The 16,476-nt window shown below is 42.9% G+C and overlaps 1 protein-coding gene across 3 annotated transcripts in view; it reads left to right on the top strand.

The window, feature by feature from the left end:
• Positions 1 to 16,476, top strand: part of LOC149309664 (dnaJ homolog subfamily C member 13) — a 79,413-nt gene that overhangs the window by 55,880 nt on the left and 7,057 nt on the right. For all 3 annotated transcript variants that reach the window (XR_016281920.1, XM_089532809.1, XM_089532810.1), the window contains exons 37-47: positions 1,349 to 1,484; positions 3,639 to 3,823; positions 4,363 to 4,437; positions 4,983 to 5,102; positions 7,399 to 7,578; positions 8,016 to 8,183; positions 12,167 to 12,280; positions 13,682 to 13,798; positions 14,282 to 14,459; positions 14,717 to 14,808; positions 15,620 to 15,719. Coding sequence is in view for 2 of the 3 variants with exons in the window: in XM_089532809.1 (XP_089388935.1) it covers positions 1,349 to 1,484; positions 3,639 to 3,823; positions 4,363 to 4,437; positions 4,983 to 5,102; positions 7,399 to 7,578; positions 8,016 to 8,183; positions 12,167 to 12,280; positions 13,682 to 13,798; positions 14,282 to 14,459; positions 14,717 to 14,808; positions 15,620 to 15,719 (1,465 nt within the window). In the remaining variant the exon portion in view is untranslated. The remainder of the gene's footprint in view (positions 1 to 1,348; positions 1,485 to 3,638; positions 3,824 to 4,362; positions 4,438 to 4,982; positions 5,103 to 7,398; positions 7,579 to 8,015; positions 8,184 to 12,166; positions 12,281 to 13,681; positions 13,799 to 14,281; positions 14,460 to 14,716; positions 14,809 to 15,619; positions 15,720 to 16,476) is intronic.

The following is a 16,476-nucleotide window of genomic DNA, read 5'->3' as shown; positions in this document are numbered from 1 at the left end:
CTTCGAAACCCTCGCTCTTCGAGGGCACGGGATGCCTGGAGAAAATACCCCCGGTTGGGCTTGTTTGTGCTGGCCATCACCCTTCGAGCAGCTGCCTGTGGCATCAGGGAGTCCAGGAGGATCCCGACCTCCTCATCGGTCCAGTAGGCCATGCGGATCGGGACCCTCCTGCGTGGCGCTGCCATGTTGATCGCCGTCCTGGGGTCTTGCACAGTTGCGCACGGGTATATATGGGCACCTGTGGCTCAGGGCCGTTAGGCCAAGGTGGTCCTAGGCCAATGAAAGCTTTCAGAGGAGCAGTTTGAATCTCTCCCCCAATAGATGCCCTCTGGGTGCCCTATTGATACATTCAAATGGGCCATTAGGAAACCTTGAATTTGAGGGGGATTGATACATTGTCAAAGGGGCAATTGGCAGTTGGAGCTGATGTATCTTTTTAACCCAGGAAAACAGGCGCCAGGAGACCTTTTGTGTGTGTGTGTTTGTGTGTGTCCCCCTCAGGCACGTGGCAAACCATGCCCACAGCACAGATCAGGAATGATAGGCAGACACAGGCTGTGGATAATGGGATACATTTGTTCATGTGCTTATGCTATTACAGAACATTGCACTCTGACATCACAGATGATGGCACAGGAGCCATGCTTCAGATTCTCCTTGTCAGAAAAAAATCTGCCAGGGCATCCCTCACAGTCTCCCCTGCTGCCTTCTTGGCATCCTCTTCATCCGCCGTGATTGGTGCCAGGGTGGGCAGCACAAAACGGCGCCTATATCGCATGCCCTCATCCAGGACCCTGCCCTTGGTCTCACAGATGTTGTGCAGAATGACACATGATGCCAGGATGGGCACCACGTTCTCCTCTGCCACCTTTGTTCTTGGGCAGAGCGGGGAAAAAAGTTTTAAAGGGGCTTGGGCGCTTTAAATGCGCACATAGGCTTTCTGCCGCCGCTGCTTAGCGCTGCAGCTGCGCAGCTGCGCATCCTCCAGCCGGCAAAAGAAAAAAAAAAGCCGCGGTTTGGGCCGCCCGTGCGGAAGCTGCCCCTTTCTTTGCGGCGTCCTCCGAGGCGGCGGTATAGAAGCTACGGGTCCGAAACGGACCCAGGTGAGGCGTCTTCACTGCCCCCCGTGTGGAAGCCCCGACACCTGAAGCACGTCCCCGGGGCGGGCGGTCTGGAGGCTCCGTATTCAGCAGAATACACCTCCAAGACGTCTTCTCCTGCCCGTCTATATCCCACCATGGATTTGTTGGGGTTATTAGGGAATGGTTGGTTGGGGTTTTTTGGTAACAGTAGCAAATATATTTTTAAAATGAGATTTCTGTGTTTCTTTATCTGCATATATCTGCAGGATATGTTTGAAAAAGTGAACAAAGCATATGAATTTCTGTGTACTAAATCAGCCAAAATGATAGATGGTCCAGATCCTGAGAATATAATTTTGATTTTGAAAGCTCAGAGCATTCTTTTCAACAGACACAAAGAAGGTAATTTTGTTTAGTATGTGAATATAGAAATTCTGCTTTTAGTCTGAGACATTACCAGATTCAGCATATAAGACTAATTATGGACAACTAGTACTCCATTTTATGTCCTATAGTGGAGTCATTTTGAACTTGAATACACATTCATACTACACAGTTCTGAATTGACATTTAAAGTTTAAACTGTTGTTAACTGAGTAAGTGAATGTCTATAGAAAGGTTCTTTAGTGTCAAAGTACATTTTTTGTTATTATTTGTCCTTTAGAAAACATTTGAGGAGAGAAAAAAATACATCACAAAGTCAGTTTAACTCTATGATGTGCCCTAACTCGGGGATTTTTTTTTCTGATGGTGTGGGAAGCCTCCCTGGGAATCCATGAGCTACAGTAGTCGCTAGAAGCACACGTGAGACCAATGTTTATGCAGTAAAGAGAAACGAAACTTTAATGTAACACTGACTTTGTTAACACAACCAAACAAATAGTTCCACGACTGGGGTCCCAGTTACCTCACTGGAATGTGTAGTCTTTGGTCTACAAAGCACCCCTTGCGAGAGTTATCGGCCTCAGTCTTCTTGGCTTGTTGGCCGAGGCGGTCTGAAAGCCTTCTCAGTGTATTCTAACTCCGCTTACTCTCTTTCTAACGGGCGTGGCCCATGCTCCCAACACTTCCCCTTGGAGTCCCACCTTGGAGGTTGTGGAGACTTTGTGTTGCTCATCCTATTCCTGGGTTGTAAGGCTCCCCACTGAGAACCCCTTCCCAACGTGGCTCCACAGGGCGCACCACTTGGTGGGGCCTACACGAAGGTGTCCATATGATGCCTGGAGGCTAATGGGGCAGCTCTCCTGAACAGGAGTTCGGGTTACCTGTTCTTTCCCTCGCACGCACTCCTCAATGCTCCCCCTTCTTCCGTGTCGTTTCCTCCCCCCTAATGCCTCGGCCTCACTCCTTAAATGGTCTCCCAGCTCCTCCTCCTTTTCCTCGGGCGTGGTCACATTTCTCGATGGCTTTCCACCTGCGCTTGTTCCCCTCCCTTTCCTCCTTCTGCCTGCCATCCTTCCTTAGGGTCCTCCTGCCTGTCTACCTCCTCTCTCACTTGCTCAACCCAAACATCCTTCTCCACTTTTCTACACATGGTATTGGCCTTTTGAAGCAATAATTTGTGAAATAAAGGCGGGTTACAGACTGCCGAAAAGCGGCGGTCTGCTGCTGCCGCCGGTTGCAGCATCCAGGAACCGCAGCAGCCAAACGGCACGGTTCCCGGACGCTGCAAAGAAGGAGCGTGAAAATCGCGCTCCTTCCTGCGCCCCGGAAGAGACACTGCAAGTGCCGAAGCACGCACTCATGGCGTCATTTCCGGGGCATGATGTGCAGACGCAGTGCGTCCGCTATGTCAAGATGGCAGCGGCCATGTGGAACGGCCGCCGCCATTTCGTACAGACTCAGTCCGTAATAGGGTTAGGGGCATCTGGAAGAGACGCCCCTTTCTAACCCTAGTACAGACTGAGTCCATGCTAGGGTGCCCGTTTGTAACGGGCCAAAGTTACTTAAATGATATACAGTCTCTATACGCGGGGGATCTTTTCCGGACTTCCCTGCATATGGGGAAAAGAGCATATGCTCAAACCCATAGGAAATAATTAGGTGCATGCATGCAATGGTGCGCAGGGCGCACAGTGTGGGTACGCACCTCATTACTTCTAATGGGGCTTGCTTTTTAAGTCGTGGAAGGCAAGTCCACCTATGAGGAAAGCTGACTGTAGAATAAGATTTTAAGTGTGTCCCTTGGCATGCTGGGTAGGCAAGTTTCAGAAATCTGAGGTCTGCATATGTGTCCTCCAGAACCTCACTGAGCTGCTTAGTGTAGACTGCAGAGGCAGCTTTGCTATCCCCAACCCCCCAGCTGCTTTGGGCTTAGAGGAGACTTTGTACAAAATTGACTTTGGACACTTCTAGTTTTGAAAACATCTGGGAGAGCAAAAATGTGTGAAATTATTCCCCAATCTCTACTGGGAAGAAGGGGGCTTTCTTAACTAAAAACAAAGAAGTTGGGGCTGGGGAATATGGGGGGGGGGGTGCAAGTGCAGCTGTGGTATATCATAACTAAACTGATTCAACTGTGTGTATGTTGATTTCTGACATTCTCTTCTTTCCAAGATTTGAAGCCCTATAAATATGCTGGCTATCCTATGTTGATCAAAACAATCACAATAGAAACTTCGGATGACCTCTTGTTCTCCAAAGAGTCTCCCTTGTTGCCTGCTGCTACTGAGCTGGCTTTCTACACTGTCAACTGTTCAGCCCTTAATGCAGAAGAACTAAGGAGAGAGAATGGAATAGAGGTAGAAACCTGTTGGAGTATTGCTTTTTGTTTTGCAGAGCCAAAGGTTTTATTTCTATCTTTCTTTTAAACTTTTTTCACCAAAATTCTTTTAAATATGCCTCTTATTAGCATGGCTAGACATTCTCTGGAAAGTACTGTATAGCTCAAGCTTGTTAGCTGCACGTATGGTGTCTCAGAACTATTGTTCGCTAGTCAGTAAACTTATATAAATGCTATATATTTTATATCTTACCCAATTAGCCAAATAAATAAATAAATACGCTCGAAGCCACCAACACTCTGCATGCGCTAATTTTAAAATATTCATCTTCTCCCAGAAAGAAGAAATGGAAACGTTGCTTCTGAGAAATGTTACAGTACTCTAAACAGTATCAGTAGTCTGGCTGGGAATACTGCTTGTACAGAACACATTAAATGTTATGTCATAGCTCTAAAATAGCATCAGAAGATTGTAGAGAGAAGCATTTGCTTTCTGATACAGGTTTTGTTAGGTTTCCTAGCAAGCTACAGAAACAAAAAATCTGTTTTTCTCCACAGATATTGCAGGAGGCTTTTAATCGTTGTGTTGCTGTCCTAACACGCTCTAGTAAGCCAGATGATATGTCAGTTCAGGTAAGTTTTAAATCCTGTAATGGAAGAATTGACCTGTGTGGCTACTTGAGCTAAAACGTAAATTGTTAGATCATCAGTTTCTTGAGAAACATGGAAGTAGTTTTAAACTATTGTATCACTGTTGGCTGCAAACTGACTGTCAGCAACTATGCAGTGTTTCAGACAAGAGTTTTGCCCATCTTCACATGGAGAAAACAGGGATTGTATCTGCAATCTTCTGAAGGCAAAATAAGTCGTCTCTTCACACTTGATTGGCCACAGAATTGCTGAATGACATTGGACATTCAGCAGTTTCTGACCTCTGTTGCACAACATGTAGAAATTAAAATCTGCTTCCTTGGTGCAACATGAAATGCTTCATAAATAATTAGTAATAATGGGTGAGGAAAGCAACAGGATAGACCTGAGCAAATAGCAATGCTGTATTTACCTTACTTGAAGCACGTCATCATTCCTTTTAAAATAACACATTTATTCTTCCCATGTAGCATTTGTTGTCTACTGTATTATAAATTTGAACCTTAGGAAAATCTTTCTATTTATAGGTGTGTGGACATATAAGTAAATGTTACAGTGTGGCAGCCCAGTTTGAAGATTGCAGAGAGAAAATAACTGAAATGCCAAACATCATCAAAGACCTCTGTAGAGTGCTGTATCATGGCAAGGTAGGCTCATGTATGGCTACTGTGTTATGAGTTCCTCTGACTTTTTATGGAATAGTTCCTGTGAGTGCTGAGAAAAATGAGTACGCCAGGGACATTCATTAAATATGTAGAGCACATTGGGCCTGTAACCTTTATTTCTGAATTCTTTCAAACTTCTGACAACATCCTAGTTCAAAATACATTTAATGCCCTTTGAGACATGTTTAAGACATTTTTTGCTTGTATGAAAAAAATGTGTAGTATCCTAATGAACATTCATTGGGCTGCCCCTTAGTCCTACTGTCTATACTTTAGAGAAGGAGTGGGTAATTGTAGCCCTCCGAATGTCATAGGACTGCAGCTTCTATTAAATAACTTAGGCAGTGGTGAGAGATGCCCAGAGTTGAATTCTAATAACATTTAGACGGCCTCAGCTACCCTCAAAGAGGAGAATTAATTTCTTTTATCCCTGAGTGGAACCCAAGGTGGCTTACAGAAGGAATCAATAAAAACCTAACAATAAAATTTTAGAACAATTAAAATCATGTTAAAACAGTATAGCATTATTTGGAAGGCATACAAAAGTTAAAAAAAATAAAGCACAATCCAAAATAAGAAGTATCCCTGCAAGCAATTACATATTAAAAGCCTACTTTTAATTTTTTTAAAAAGTATTTTCCTGCTGGTGAAAGGAAAGCAGGGAGGGGGCCAGCCTAGCCTCCTGCAGGAGGGAATTCCAGAGGATGGAAGCAGCCACTGAGAAGGCTTGCTCTCATGTTCTCACCAGCCAGGCCTGTGATGGTGGCTGGACTGAGAGAAAGCCCTCCCCTGTGTAGAGTTTAAGATAGATTCGTATAACATTATAGTATTAAAGGTGGATTGCAACATGTGTAGGATTCCCATATCCCGCCTGGGGGCGGGACTTTCCTGATTTGGGGCGGGTCCGCACGGTCCCGCCCTGGTTTGGCCCCGCCCCCGGGACTCCCCCCCCCCCAGCGAGTCCTGCAAGCTTGGCTGGGGCTTGGAGGACGGCTGTCTTCCAAGCCCTAGCCATGCCCTGGGGGCTCCTCCGCGATCGCGGAGTCCTCCAGGCTTGGCTGGGGCTTGGAGGACGGCTGTCTTCCAAGCCCTAGCCATGCCCTGGGGGCTCCTCCGTGATCGCGGAGTCCTCTAGGCTTGGCTGGGGCTTGGAGGACGGCTGAAGCCAAGCCCCAAACCTCTGCCTGGCTGCCTCTGTCTCTGGGGGGGGGGGAAATCCCAGGGGTGGGGGCAAAACGGCGAGGGAGGCGGCCAGGCAGGGGTTTGGGGCTTGGCTTCAGCGAGGCCCCATTCCCTTGCCTGGCTTCGTCCGTTGGCGACGGAGACAGCCAGGCAGGGGAAAGAGCCTTTCCTCTTTCTCCTCCTCCTCTTCTTCTGCCTCCTTTTCTTCCTCCCCTTCTTCCTCCTCCTCTTCTTCTTCTTCTTTCGCCTCCTCTTCCTCCCCTTCTTCTTCATCTTTTTCCTCCTCTTCTTCTTCCTCCTCTCCTCCTCCTCCTCTTCTTCCTCCCCTTCTTCCTCTTCCTTCTTCCTCCTTTTCTTCCTCTTCTTCATCTTCTTCCTCCTCCTCTTCTTCTCCATCTCTTCTTCTCCTCCTCCCCTTCCTCCCCTTCTTCCTCCCCTTCTTCCTCCCTTTCCTCCTCTTCTTCATCTTCTTTCTCCTCCTCTTCTTCTCCATCTCTTCTTCTCCTCCTCCCCTTCTTCCTCTTCCTTCTTCCTCCTTTTCCTCCTCTTCTTCATCTTCTTCCTCCTCCTCTTCTTCTCCATCTCTTCTTCTCCTCCTCCTCTTCCTCCCCTTCTTCCTCTTCCTTCTTCCTCCTTTTCCTCCTCTTCTTCATCTTCTTTCTCCTCCTCTTCTTCTCCATCTCTTCTTCTCCTCCTCCTCTTCCTCCCCTTCTTCCTCCTCCTCTTCTTCTTCTCCTCTTCCTCCTCCTCTGCCTTTTCCACTCTTCCTCCTCTTCAATGCCCAAATATGCTGTTTGGAATGGGGGGGGGGGGAGGTTAGCCAGAAAGGGAAGTACATTTCTGCCATCTGTCTAGGAACAATGCCAAAATGTCCTCCATTTTGATCATGCCTAAGAAACATGCATTGATATTAACATTTTTTAAAAAATCATCAATTTTTGCATGTCCTCCATTTTTAAAAAATGTGTCCTACATTTGAAAATTTTGTCCTACTTTTGTCCTACATTTGTCCCAGTTTGGAGGTCCAGAATTATGGCAACCCTAAACATGTGTGACTCATAGTTCAAAGCAAATAAATATGTTCTGTTTTCTTTAGAACATTGCACGTGTGGCTTCCCTGGGTGTAGAATGTGTTGGCTCCTTTGCTGTGGATTATTGGCTACAGACACATCTGTTTCAAGCTGGAGTTCTGTGGTATTTACTGGGCTACCTTTTCAACTATGATTACACGCTAGAAGAGAGTGGAATTCAAAAGAGTGAAGACTCCAATCAGCAGGTATCCCAAGAGTGCTAAATTCTGAATATATCCTGAAAAACATTTCCGTGAAATGGTTTGCAAACTTGTTTAATGTTTTGTACTTCTAGGTTGAGATGGTCAATGTTGGTTGTTTGGGAGTTGAAGGAATATCCTCAGAGCTAACAAGAGGCCATTCCATCCCTCACCACTGCTGAATTTTCTACCATTGCAGCAGAAAAGCAGTGCTTTAGCTTTAAACTCTCCCCATAATGCCATCTGAAAATCCACCTGACTTTTAGGATAGAGGGACATAGGAGGTTGTAATGGGAAGAGGCAGTTTCCCCATGTGGGGCAAGTGTACCTTCCAGAGCCTATGCCTGTCTCTACACTGTATTCCTTGTGGAAGAGGAAGCTCCTAGTTTCTTCCTTTACTCCAGTAACTTAAGTGTATGATTGATATTATTTTCTCTTACTAGGAAGTAGCTAATACCCTTGCCAAGCTGAGCCTCCTTGCTTTGAGTCGCCTTGGTGGCTATCTTCCTGGAGAACAAGCTACACCTGAAAACCCAACAATAAGGAAAAGTCTTGCAGGCATGCTGACCCCTTATATTGCAAGGAAACTTGCTGTGATTAATCCTATTGAGGTATGAGAGCTCTGTAACATCAACATTAACGTGTTTCACTTTACTTCAAAATTATATAATAACAGATTACTTAAGAATATATATATAGGAGGATAAGGTGGTCAGGAAGAAAAAATATTTAACTATTAGTGTGCTAGAAAATAAATTTTACAATCATCTTCAGTTCTTAGCCAGTGGAGAACGAGTCATCAGTGCATGGATTAACAACTGTCACTGCCCAAGTGAGGCACGGCAGTGATGTTTTTAAACAGTCTTTCTATTGGATCCCCATCCCCTCTTACTTCAGTTCTGTGCTTCAGTTATTTGTCTTGTCTCACTCAGGAAAGGCCATATCCCTGTCACCTCTGCTTTTCCTGTCTGTACCTTTTTTCATATTTTCCTTCCTCTTTCTCCTTCCCCTCCCACTGATATATCCTTAGCTTTTGTGGAAGATCCCACCAGACACTTACTACTATTGTCTGATTGCTGAATAGCTTCCTCCACAGCAGTGAGAAGATTCATGTGCTTAAAACACTGGATTGCGGACACACAGTCCAGATCCAGTATCTTCATTTCTCTTTGTTGGAAACTGTCTCTTTGGTTTGAGAGGATGTTCTCAAAGACCTTCTCATTGAGATGAAGGCCAAAAAGAAATCCATACCTTTCATTAAAAAAAAAGATGCAAGGAAGCAAACTAGCTAGTTCTTTCAGCTCTTTCTTTCCTTTCATACCTTCAAGCCTGCCTAGACAAGATCAGCATTTTCATTCCCCACCTGAGGGGACCCTACCTGATCACTCTTCAGAAAATCAACCTTTAGAAGCAAAACCACCATGTGGCTGTCCTCCTTCTGAAATTGGATGAACACTGTCTTACTTCCTTTTTGCCTGGGCACTCGCCACATTACATCAGTTGGTGTTGCAGACAATAAACAAAGGATACTCCATAGAATGCCACCAAAGTCCAAGACACTACTCACCACAGTCTCCAGCCTCAAATTCTCATTCAATAGTCCTAGCAGTTCAGCAAGCCACATCTCATCTCCTAAACCTGTGAGCTGTAGAATCCATACCACCCAGTAAATGTTTCACTAGGCTTTCTTCATTATGTCCAAAAAAGGGCATTCAGTTTTCTTCATGTCCAAAAAGGGGGCTGAAGTTCAACCAGTTTTGAATCTCAGATTCATAGATTTGTCAAGTATAGAAAATTTTGGCTGGACAGCCTCCAGACTATCCAGGAACACCTCTTCCAGGGAGACTACCTTCTCTTCTGTGGAAGTTTACTTGAACACCCATGTTTCCTTCATTTTTTGTTACTGCAGCACCCACTATCAGTTCAAAGCCCTCCCTTTCAGATTTGGTTTGCCCCACCTTGGGTTATTATCAAACTGATGATAACCCCCATAGCCTCTCTGAGACTTCAGTTCACACCTATGTTCCTTTTCTCAACAATCTCCTTGGGAAATCTAGCCACCACATTGCACACTTTTTTTTTTCATGGTTAATGTAACGAGTAATCTCCTCCCAACCTAGTGCCATTATCACCTAGCTTCCCTAATAGACACTAGAAAGGGAATCATCACCCCTTTTCCAGGAAGATACAAAAAATAAGACATGAATCTCTTCTATTTGCCCAATCCAAGGCTGCAGACCTCATGGCCCTAGCCCACATTCTGGGCCTTGGGATTTTGTGCCTACATCTTTTCATGTGGCAAGATTCCACCGCAGACAACTTCAGTGGCTACTCAGATACTTCAAGTCACTCATCAGCTTTGAATCCCATTTTGGGAGGAAGGCAGAATGTAAGTTCAATAAATAAATACATTAAAAAATACCCAGTTGCCATCACATCTGTCTCCCTTAGGATGTCCATCTCCCTCCTCTGGTGGACAGATCAGCACAATTTGTCCTAGAGTATTACCCTGAAAAATCCTTTCAGGATACTCTTCACAATGGACACCAGTCTTGTGGGCTGGGGAGCCCACTACTGGGGCCTCTCAACCTAGGGGACTTACACTCCTTCTCACAGCATCACCTGGCTGAACCTCTGAGCAATCAGATTTGCGCTCATTCACTTCCAGCTGCACTTCAAAGGGACACACATCTTGGTCTGTACGGATAAAATAGTCAAATCATACATGCTCGGAGAATGAAGATATCTGTCATTTTCTCTACAGAAAGACATGCAACAGTCTTGAATCTTTGGATTCTTTGGATTCACACGTTGAATCCAAAGAGATTGACTCCCTCAGCTGCCACACCTTAGGTCCAAAGGAGTGGAGATCTGACCTAGTCAGCTGCAATCTTACTTTGGTGACCTTCGGGTCATCCTCCTTGCCTGAGATTCAAACCACATGCTCCACAGGCACATCACTCATTGCAACTCCTACAGACCAGAACCCTAAGACATACTTCAGACTCCCATGGCCACAGGTCTACTATACACCTTTCCTCCAGTTATTTCCAGGGTTTGTTGTTCTCGTTTCCAACTTACTGCAGCCACAAGGCAAACCTATGGGCCTAAATACTCTAAAGGTACCAAATCGTGTTTGATCCATGAAGTTAAGTAGGGTAACCCCTCGTTAGTACTTGAATGGGAGACAACTAGTGAATACCAGGTGCTGTAGGCTATGGGGCTGTACATACAGCCCTTAAGGGGCAGCCTCCAGCCACCCCTTTCCTAGCCAGATCAGGGCCGCAGCAACCTCACACAGCTACCCCAATCCGGCCTTTTGAGGGCACAAAAAGCAGATCCTTTTTGTGCCCTCAAGGGCTCTTTAGCCGCGTTGCCATGGCCACATGGCGCTCCTCTGGCACTGAGTTGTATGGATGCAGTGCCAGAGGTGTGCCTTGATGCTGCACGCCATGTTTCGCCGCTTTGATCAGGTTTTGGAAAAGCGGGATACAAATAAACTATATCATTATTATTATTATTATTATTATGTGGAGTGGCGCGCAGCATCAGGGCACCCGGGGGGGCAGAGTCAGGCATGTGTTGCGACGATGCTGCGCCCCGACTTTGCCCCCATGCCAGCCTTTCAGACCAGTGTCTGCAAAGCCAGGAACTAGCAAAACCACTTCTGAGTATTCCTCGCTGAAGGAAAGCCTATGAAAATGCATAGGATTATCATAAGTTGACAAGTGATTTGAAGTCTGCAGCTTGGGTAGTCCCCGTGCGTGTATTGTTCCATCTCTAGCAGCTCATAAGGGCAAATTGGAGGACTTAGCATCAAGGTCTGTTCTTTCCAAGAAGAAGGGAAGACTTAGTCCTTTCCTTCTTTATTTTGGGGAGTCTTGGTATAGCAAATGATGTTTTTTTGTCTTGAAATGTTGTAGAGCTGTAGTGGGTTTTGTTCTATTTTTTCCTTTGTGTGCATTCACCCAGTAATGTCTAGTTTTGTATGTCTCTTCTGGTTTGGGTGCGCCTGCACAGATATATAACATGGTTGTCAAGTAGACACTAACTCTCAGAAGAATACTCTAAAGTTGATTTAATAAATTTTATATAAAAATTTCAACCTCTGCCTATGGTGTTGGGGGGGGGGTGCATTTATATCAATTAGAAGTAAGGGGTACTTTACATACTCATGTGGAAACTGCTTGAAATTACATACAGCGGTAAGCCATTATGTATAAGTAGTTACTTATAGCTGGAAGCATGGGAGAAACAGAAATATTTAGGAGGTTAATCTGTGTGCCAATGTGGTATATAGACACATATCCTTCTCTATGTCTGCATGCAACAACCGTACATGGAGATTGTTTGTGCTGGCTTCTGGGACACTCCTGTTCAACATAGGGCCTGATTTACTAGAGCTATATTTGTTAAATGAAGAAAGATTGCAAATACAGATGTGTTAAATATGAAGCAAGAGGAAGTAGCTCGGTGTATTAAAGAACTGGAAGGCCACAGGTGACCCTGAAAGTATTGTGGAGATCTTAAGTTAATCAGAAGTAGGATAAAAAAATCTGGAAAATGTGTTTTGCTGTGCTTATTTTTTACCTAGATTCTGAAAATGCTAAATAGCAACACAGAGAATCCTTACTTGATTTGGAACAATCGAACAAGAGCCGAACTCCTCGAGTTTTTGGAATCTCAGCAGGAAAGCATGATTAAAAGAGTAAGACACTTTTTCAAAGTTTTCAGACTGGCTAATTGTTAAAGGTTGAAAATGTACAGTCTCATTGGTACATTTTTCACAATGAGTAAGCTAAAGTGTACATAAGCAGTGTGGTTAATTTATAGAGCTTTGTTTCATATGCTCCCTCCTGCCTTCTGGGACTGTACAGATGATTATAGATTTCTTTAAATTGAAAAGTCTCTAGTTTCTTCTTTATGCGTCTACTGTAGTTGTTTAGCAAATTCTTGAATCCATTGATTGTGTCTGCTGGATCCACTGGATTTGGCTTTTATGTCATTTACTATAAACAGTATCACTTCATAACAGTGTATAAAAATTATTTGAAGTCAGAAATTGAAATTTTTTCCCCTCAAATTTTTACCCTCAAAAGATACAGAATAAGATAGTATTATTGTCAGTAGTGCAACACAGTACTGTTGTAGCTTTCTACATTTTTTTCTTTTTTTGTCTTTAGTTTACCCTGCATGTAAGCAATATTATTAGTATAATTAAATTCTGCAATTGGAATAACAGTCACAGAAATTCTGTTCAAATTGGCCAAATTTGATTTTTAGTTGCAGGATTCCTTTGGCAACATGCCCAAATATACAGGAGGAGTCAATTTCTCCCCCTTCTTGTTTTACTTTCTTTTCTTTTTAGCAGCAGAATGAAGGCACATATTTTTTTGAAAAATGGAGCATCCATAAAATGAGGGCTATGGTGGACCTTACCAATTTTTTAGTAATATGAGAGATTCACAATCATTTTCTCTTTTGTGGATATGGAAATTCCAGTCAAAATTTGTGGATTATAAGAACTTAAAGGCTGAAGGTGGAACTAGGGAAGAAGTAGCAATAAAAGCCATAGGAAAAGACAAAACTAATATCTACTATATGTACTGGCCAGGTTTTCTTCTAGTCTCTTTGTTCTACACTTTCTTTCTTAAAATAAATGAGAACTGAAACGCTTATGTTGTCACTACTTTATGATTCCAAATTCTAAATTTTTAGAATACAGTGCGCCCTACTTTTACGTGGGGGATCCGTTCCGGGACACACATGCCCGTCTAAAAGAAAAAGCACGTATGTTCGAGCCCCATTACAAGTAATGGGGCTCGTGCTCGTGGTGGCATGTGGTGGCGGCGGGGCGTGCATGCCACAGGCACACGCGCCATTGTTTCTTCCGGCGCGCACCACTGTTTCTTCCAGTACTACTTTCAGCGTATGCTGAAAGCAGCATATAATGCACCTGTGTATGACTCGGGTGTACTGTACAATGTAATATTGCAGATAGCGCCACTTGGTTTTTAAGTCAGTTAATATTCTAGAAAGCAATATATTAATAATCTCATAATATAATTCACTGTATGCAAATATCAAATCAATTTTTTTCTTTCTAAAGGGCGACTGTGATAAAAGCTATGGCTCAGAATTTATCTTCAGTGATCATGCAAAAGAGCTTATTGTAGGAGAGATTTTTGTCAGAGTTTACAATGAAGTCCCCACATTCCAATTAGAGGTGAGATTCTATTTTTGCTATATAGGAGGACATTCAGTTTTAAATTGTCTAGCCAGTTTTGTGTATATTAGTATGAAATGTGTTAGAATTCTTTGCTCTGGTTTTCCAGATGAAAAATAGGTTATTCCAGTTTGAGTTCACTGATCAGCATAGTATATATCTTCAAGGAATTCATGTCCGTTTATCAATGACCTTGTTGTCTTCCTTTCCTCTTCCTTTATTAACAAATCAAAAAATTGGCAGAGTTCTACTCTGAATGGGATAACCACATAGTGTAGTGCCATATACCAGTCTGGTTCTTCCTTTGCTAGGAAAGATTTATTTAATAAAGTTAGACAGTCTGCTCTGCTACAGGACTGGTATTTTTGTCCCTTGATTGTAAATATCCTGTGATTTGTTGGTGGTTTATATTCCTTAAAAACTACTTTCTTCATATTTACTGCATTGAACCTTCTTCAAGCTATTGTATTTGTTGACCTACAGGTTCCAAAAGCATTTGCTGGAAGCCTTTTAGATTACATAGGTTCACAAGCACAGTACCTTCACACATTAATGGCTATGACTCAGACAGGAAAAGTTGAGTCTAACCAACATGGAGAAAGACTCAGAAGGGTTGAAATGGCTTTGGAGGCTCTGAGAAATGTAATAAAACACAACCCAGGTAAATGAAGTGTGTTGGCTATCTTAAACATTGATGCTAAAAATGGTTTAACTTCAGTTTTTCAGTGTTTAGAGGAAAGATCTGATATATGGTTTCTGACCATGCTACTGCAAGAGCTATATAACATTAACAGCATGGCTATTTTTAAGGTTTAAAAAAATCTTTGTGGTGCTGTTTTCTCTGCTTAATATACAGTTGATAGTTGTTGTTCATCTTTATGCCTTAACTGTAGTAGTTCTTCTGTTTTCTGTATTTAGGTTCAGAATGTGAATGCATAGGTCACTTTAAGTTAATATTTTCACTGCTGCGTGTCCATGGAGCTGGTCAAGTACAACAATTGGCCCTGGAGGTAAAATAATAATAAATCTCTTTAAATATGGCTTGCCCTGACAAAAATAATTTGGGATTTTCAATCTTGAGGTTGAAGTGCTAGACACCAAATATTAATTACTGGGGGTGAACAGCTGCAGTGAGTTGAAGGTTACATAGGCTGTCTAAAATGCCAAGCAAACAAAAGGAAAAACAAAAACCTTGGAAATGCCAACACTTTTAATTAGTTCAGGAGTCCTGCTACTTATTTAAAAGATGAACTGCTTCTTCTGAAGGCGTCTAGAAGCAATTGACCATATTTTGGGGCAGAAAGGGGACAGTCTAAGGATTCTGGAAGTTACAAGAGTTGAGGCCTGCAAAAATAGTGTTGGATGGCTACATGCAGCCCCAGGGTCACATTTTGCCTGTTCCTGATGTAGATAAATTTGATTTAGCTTTGTCATATACGATCCTTGCTTGGTTGGGATCATATAGCCAGCAGGAAGCAGCTGCTGGAAGGGTTAACAAATGAACAGATGTGAAAAAGTAAGTTTTGGGAAGCCTAGATGAGAGGATGGAGAAGAGTATCTTGTCATAGTTTTATTGGAAATAGAATTCAAGTTTTTTCCAGTATGGAGAAATGTCAGGATTCTAGATATTGTTGTTTCAAACTGCCTTCAGTTCTGCCAGTCTGGTCAGTGGCGAATGATAATGTCCATAATAGTTCATAAAGGTAGAGAAGGTTTCCTACTGCTGTCCTAGTCTAACTGTCAGTCCTGCTTTGCTCTGAAAACTAGCTGTTTCTAAAATGTTTTACTGAGTAGTTTTAATAATTTTCTTTTCTTGAATAGGTGGTGAACATTGTAACGAGTAACCAAGAATGTGTAAATAATATTGCGGAAGCCATGGTTCTTTCCAACTTACTAGCCCTCCTGCATTCACTACCTTCAAGTATGTAAAGTGTGTGTTAATCTATAAGATGATAAAAGAACTGAAACGCAATATTTAGGAAAGATTTTAGACAGAAATACAAAGAGGATAAGTAGAAATGCCTTCACTTCTGCCTGCAGCAGCTCTTATTCCTACTGCTTAATCTGCATTTGTGTTTTTTTCCTTTATGCGGGGGGTGGGGTTGGTCCGGAACGGATCCCCACATGAGGGAAGGGATGATTGTAATGACATTAAGTGATTTTAAAATAAGATAGTAGAGGTGATAGCCGCTCCTAGATTATGAAACAGTCTCCTGGAAGAGATCCATCTTACTACCTCCTTGGAGACCTTTATGAAGGCAGTTAAGACGGATCTCTTCCGGCGAGCATACCCACCCGACTCTGTGTGAAATATATGGATCCATCTCTGTGACTAAGACTGGAATACCTTTATTCCCACTGTCGCTTTGATAGCATGTTTTTAATTGTTAAATGGTTAAATTGTTAAATGTTTACATATTTTATTGATGAGTTTTGTAGTTGTATATTTATATTAGGTTGTAATCCCGCCTCAATCCATCTGGGAGAGGCGGGAAAATATAAATAAATTTTTATTATTATTTATTATAGTAACAGACATCACAAATAATTAAAATAACTTTTAAGATGGAACTGTTTAGCAGCCGCCGCCCCCCAATTGAATTTTGGACTTTAGCTCAGGGAGATGCAAAATTTTGGCTAGGTGTGTATCATTACTAAGAAGAAGCTGCTGAATTTAT

The sequence above is a fragment of the Sceloporus occidentalis genome, unplaced genomic scaffold, assembly GCF_023333645.1.
Source record: "Sceloporus occidentalis isolate IW3139 unplaced genomic scaffold, rSceOcc1.0.p SCAF_7, whole genome shotgun sequence".
Taxonomy (NCBI): Eukaryota; Metazoa; Chordata; class Lepidosauria; order Squamata; family Phrynosomatidae; genus Sceloporus; species Sceloporus occidentalis.
The sequence above is the reverse complement of the archived record's forward strand: the minus strand, read 5'-3'. Positions and strand labels throughout refer to the sequence as shown.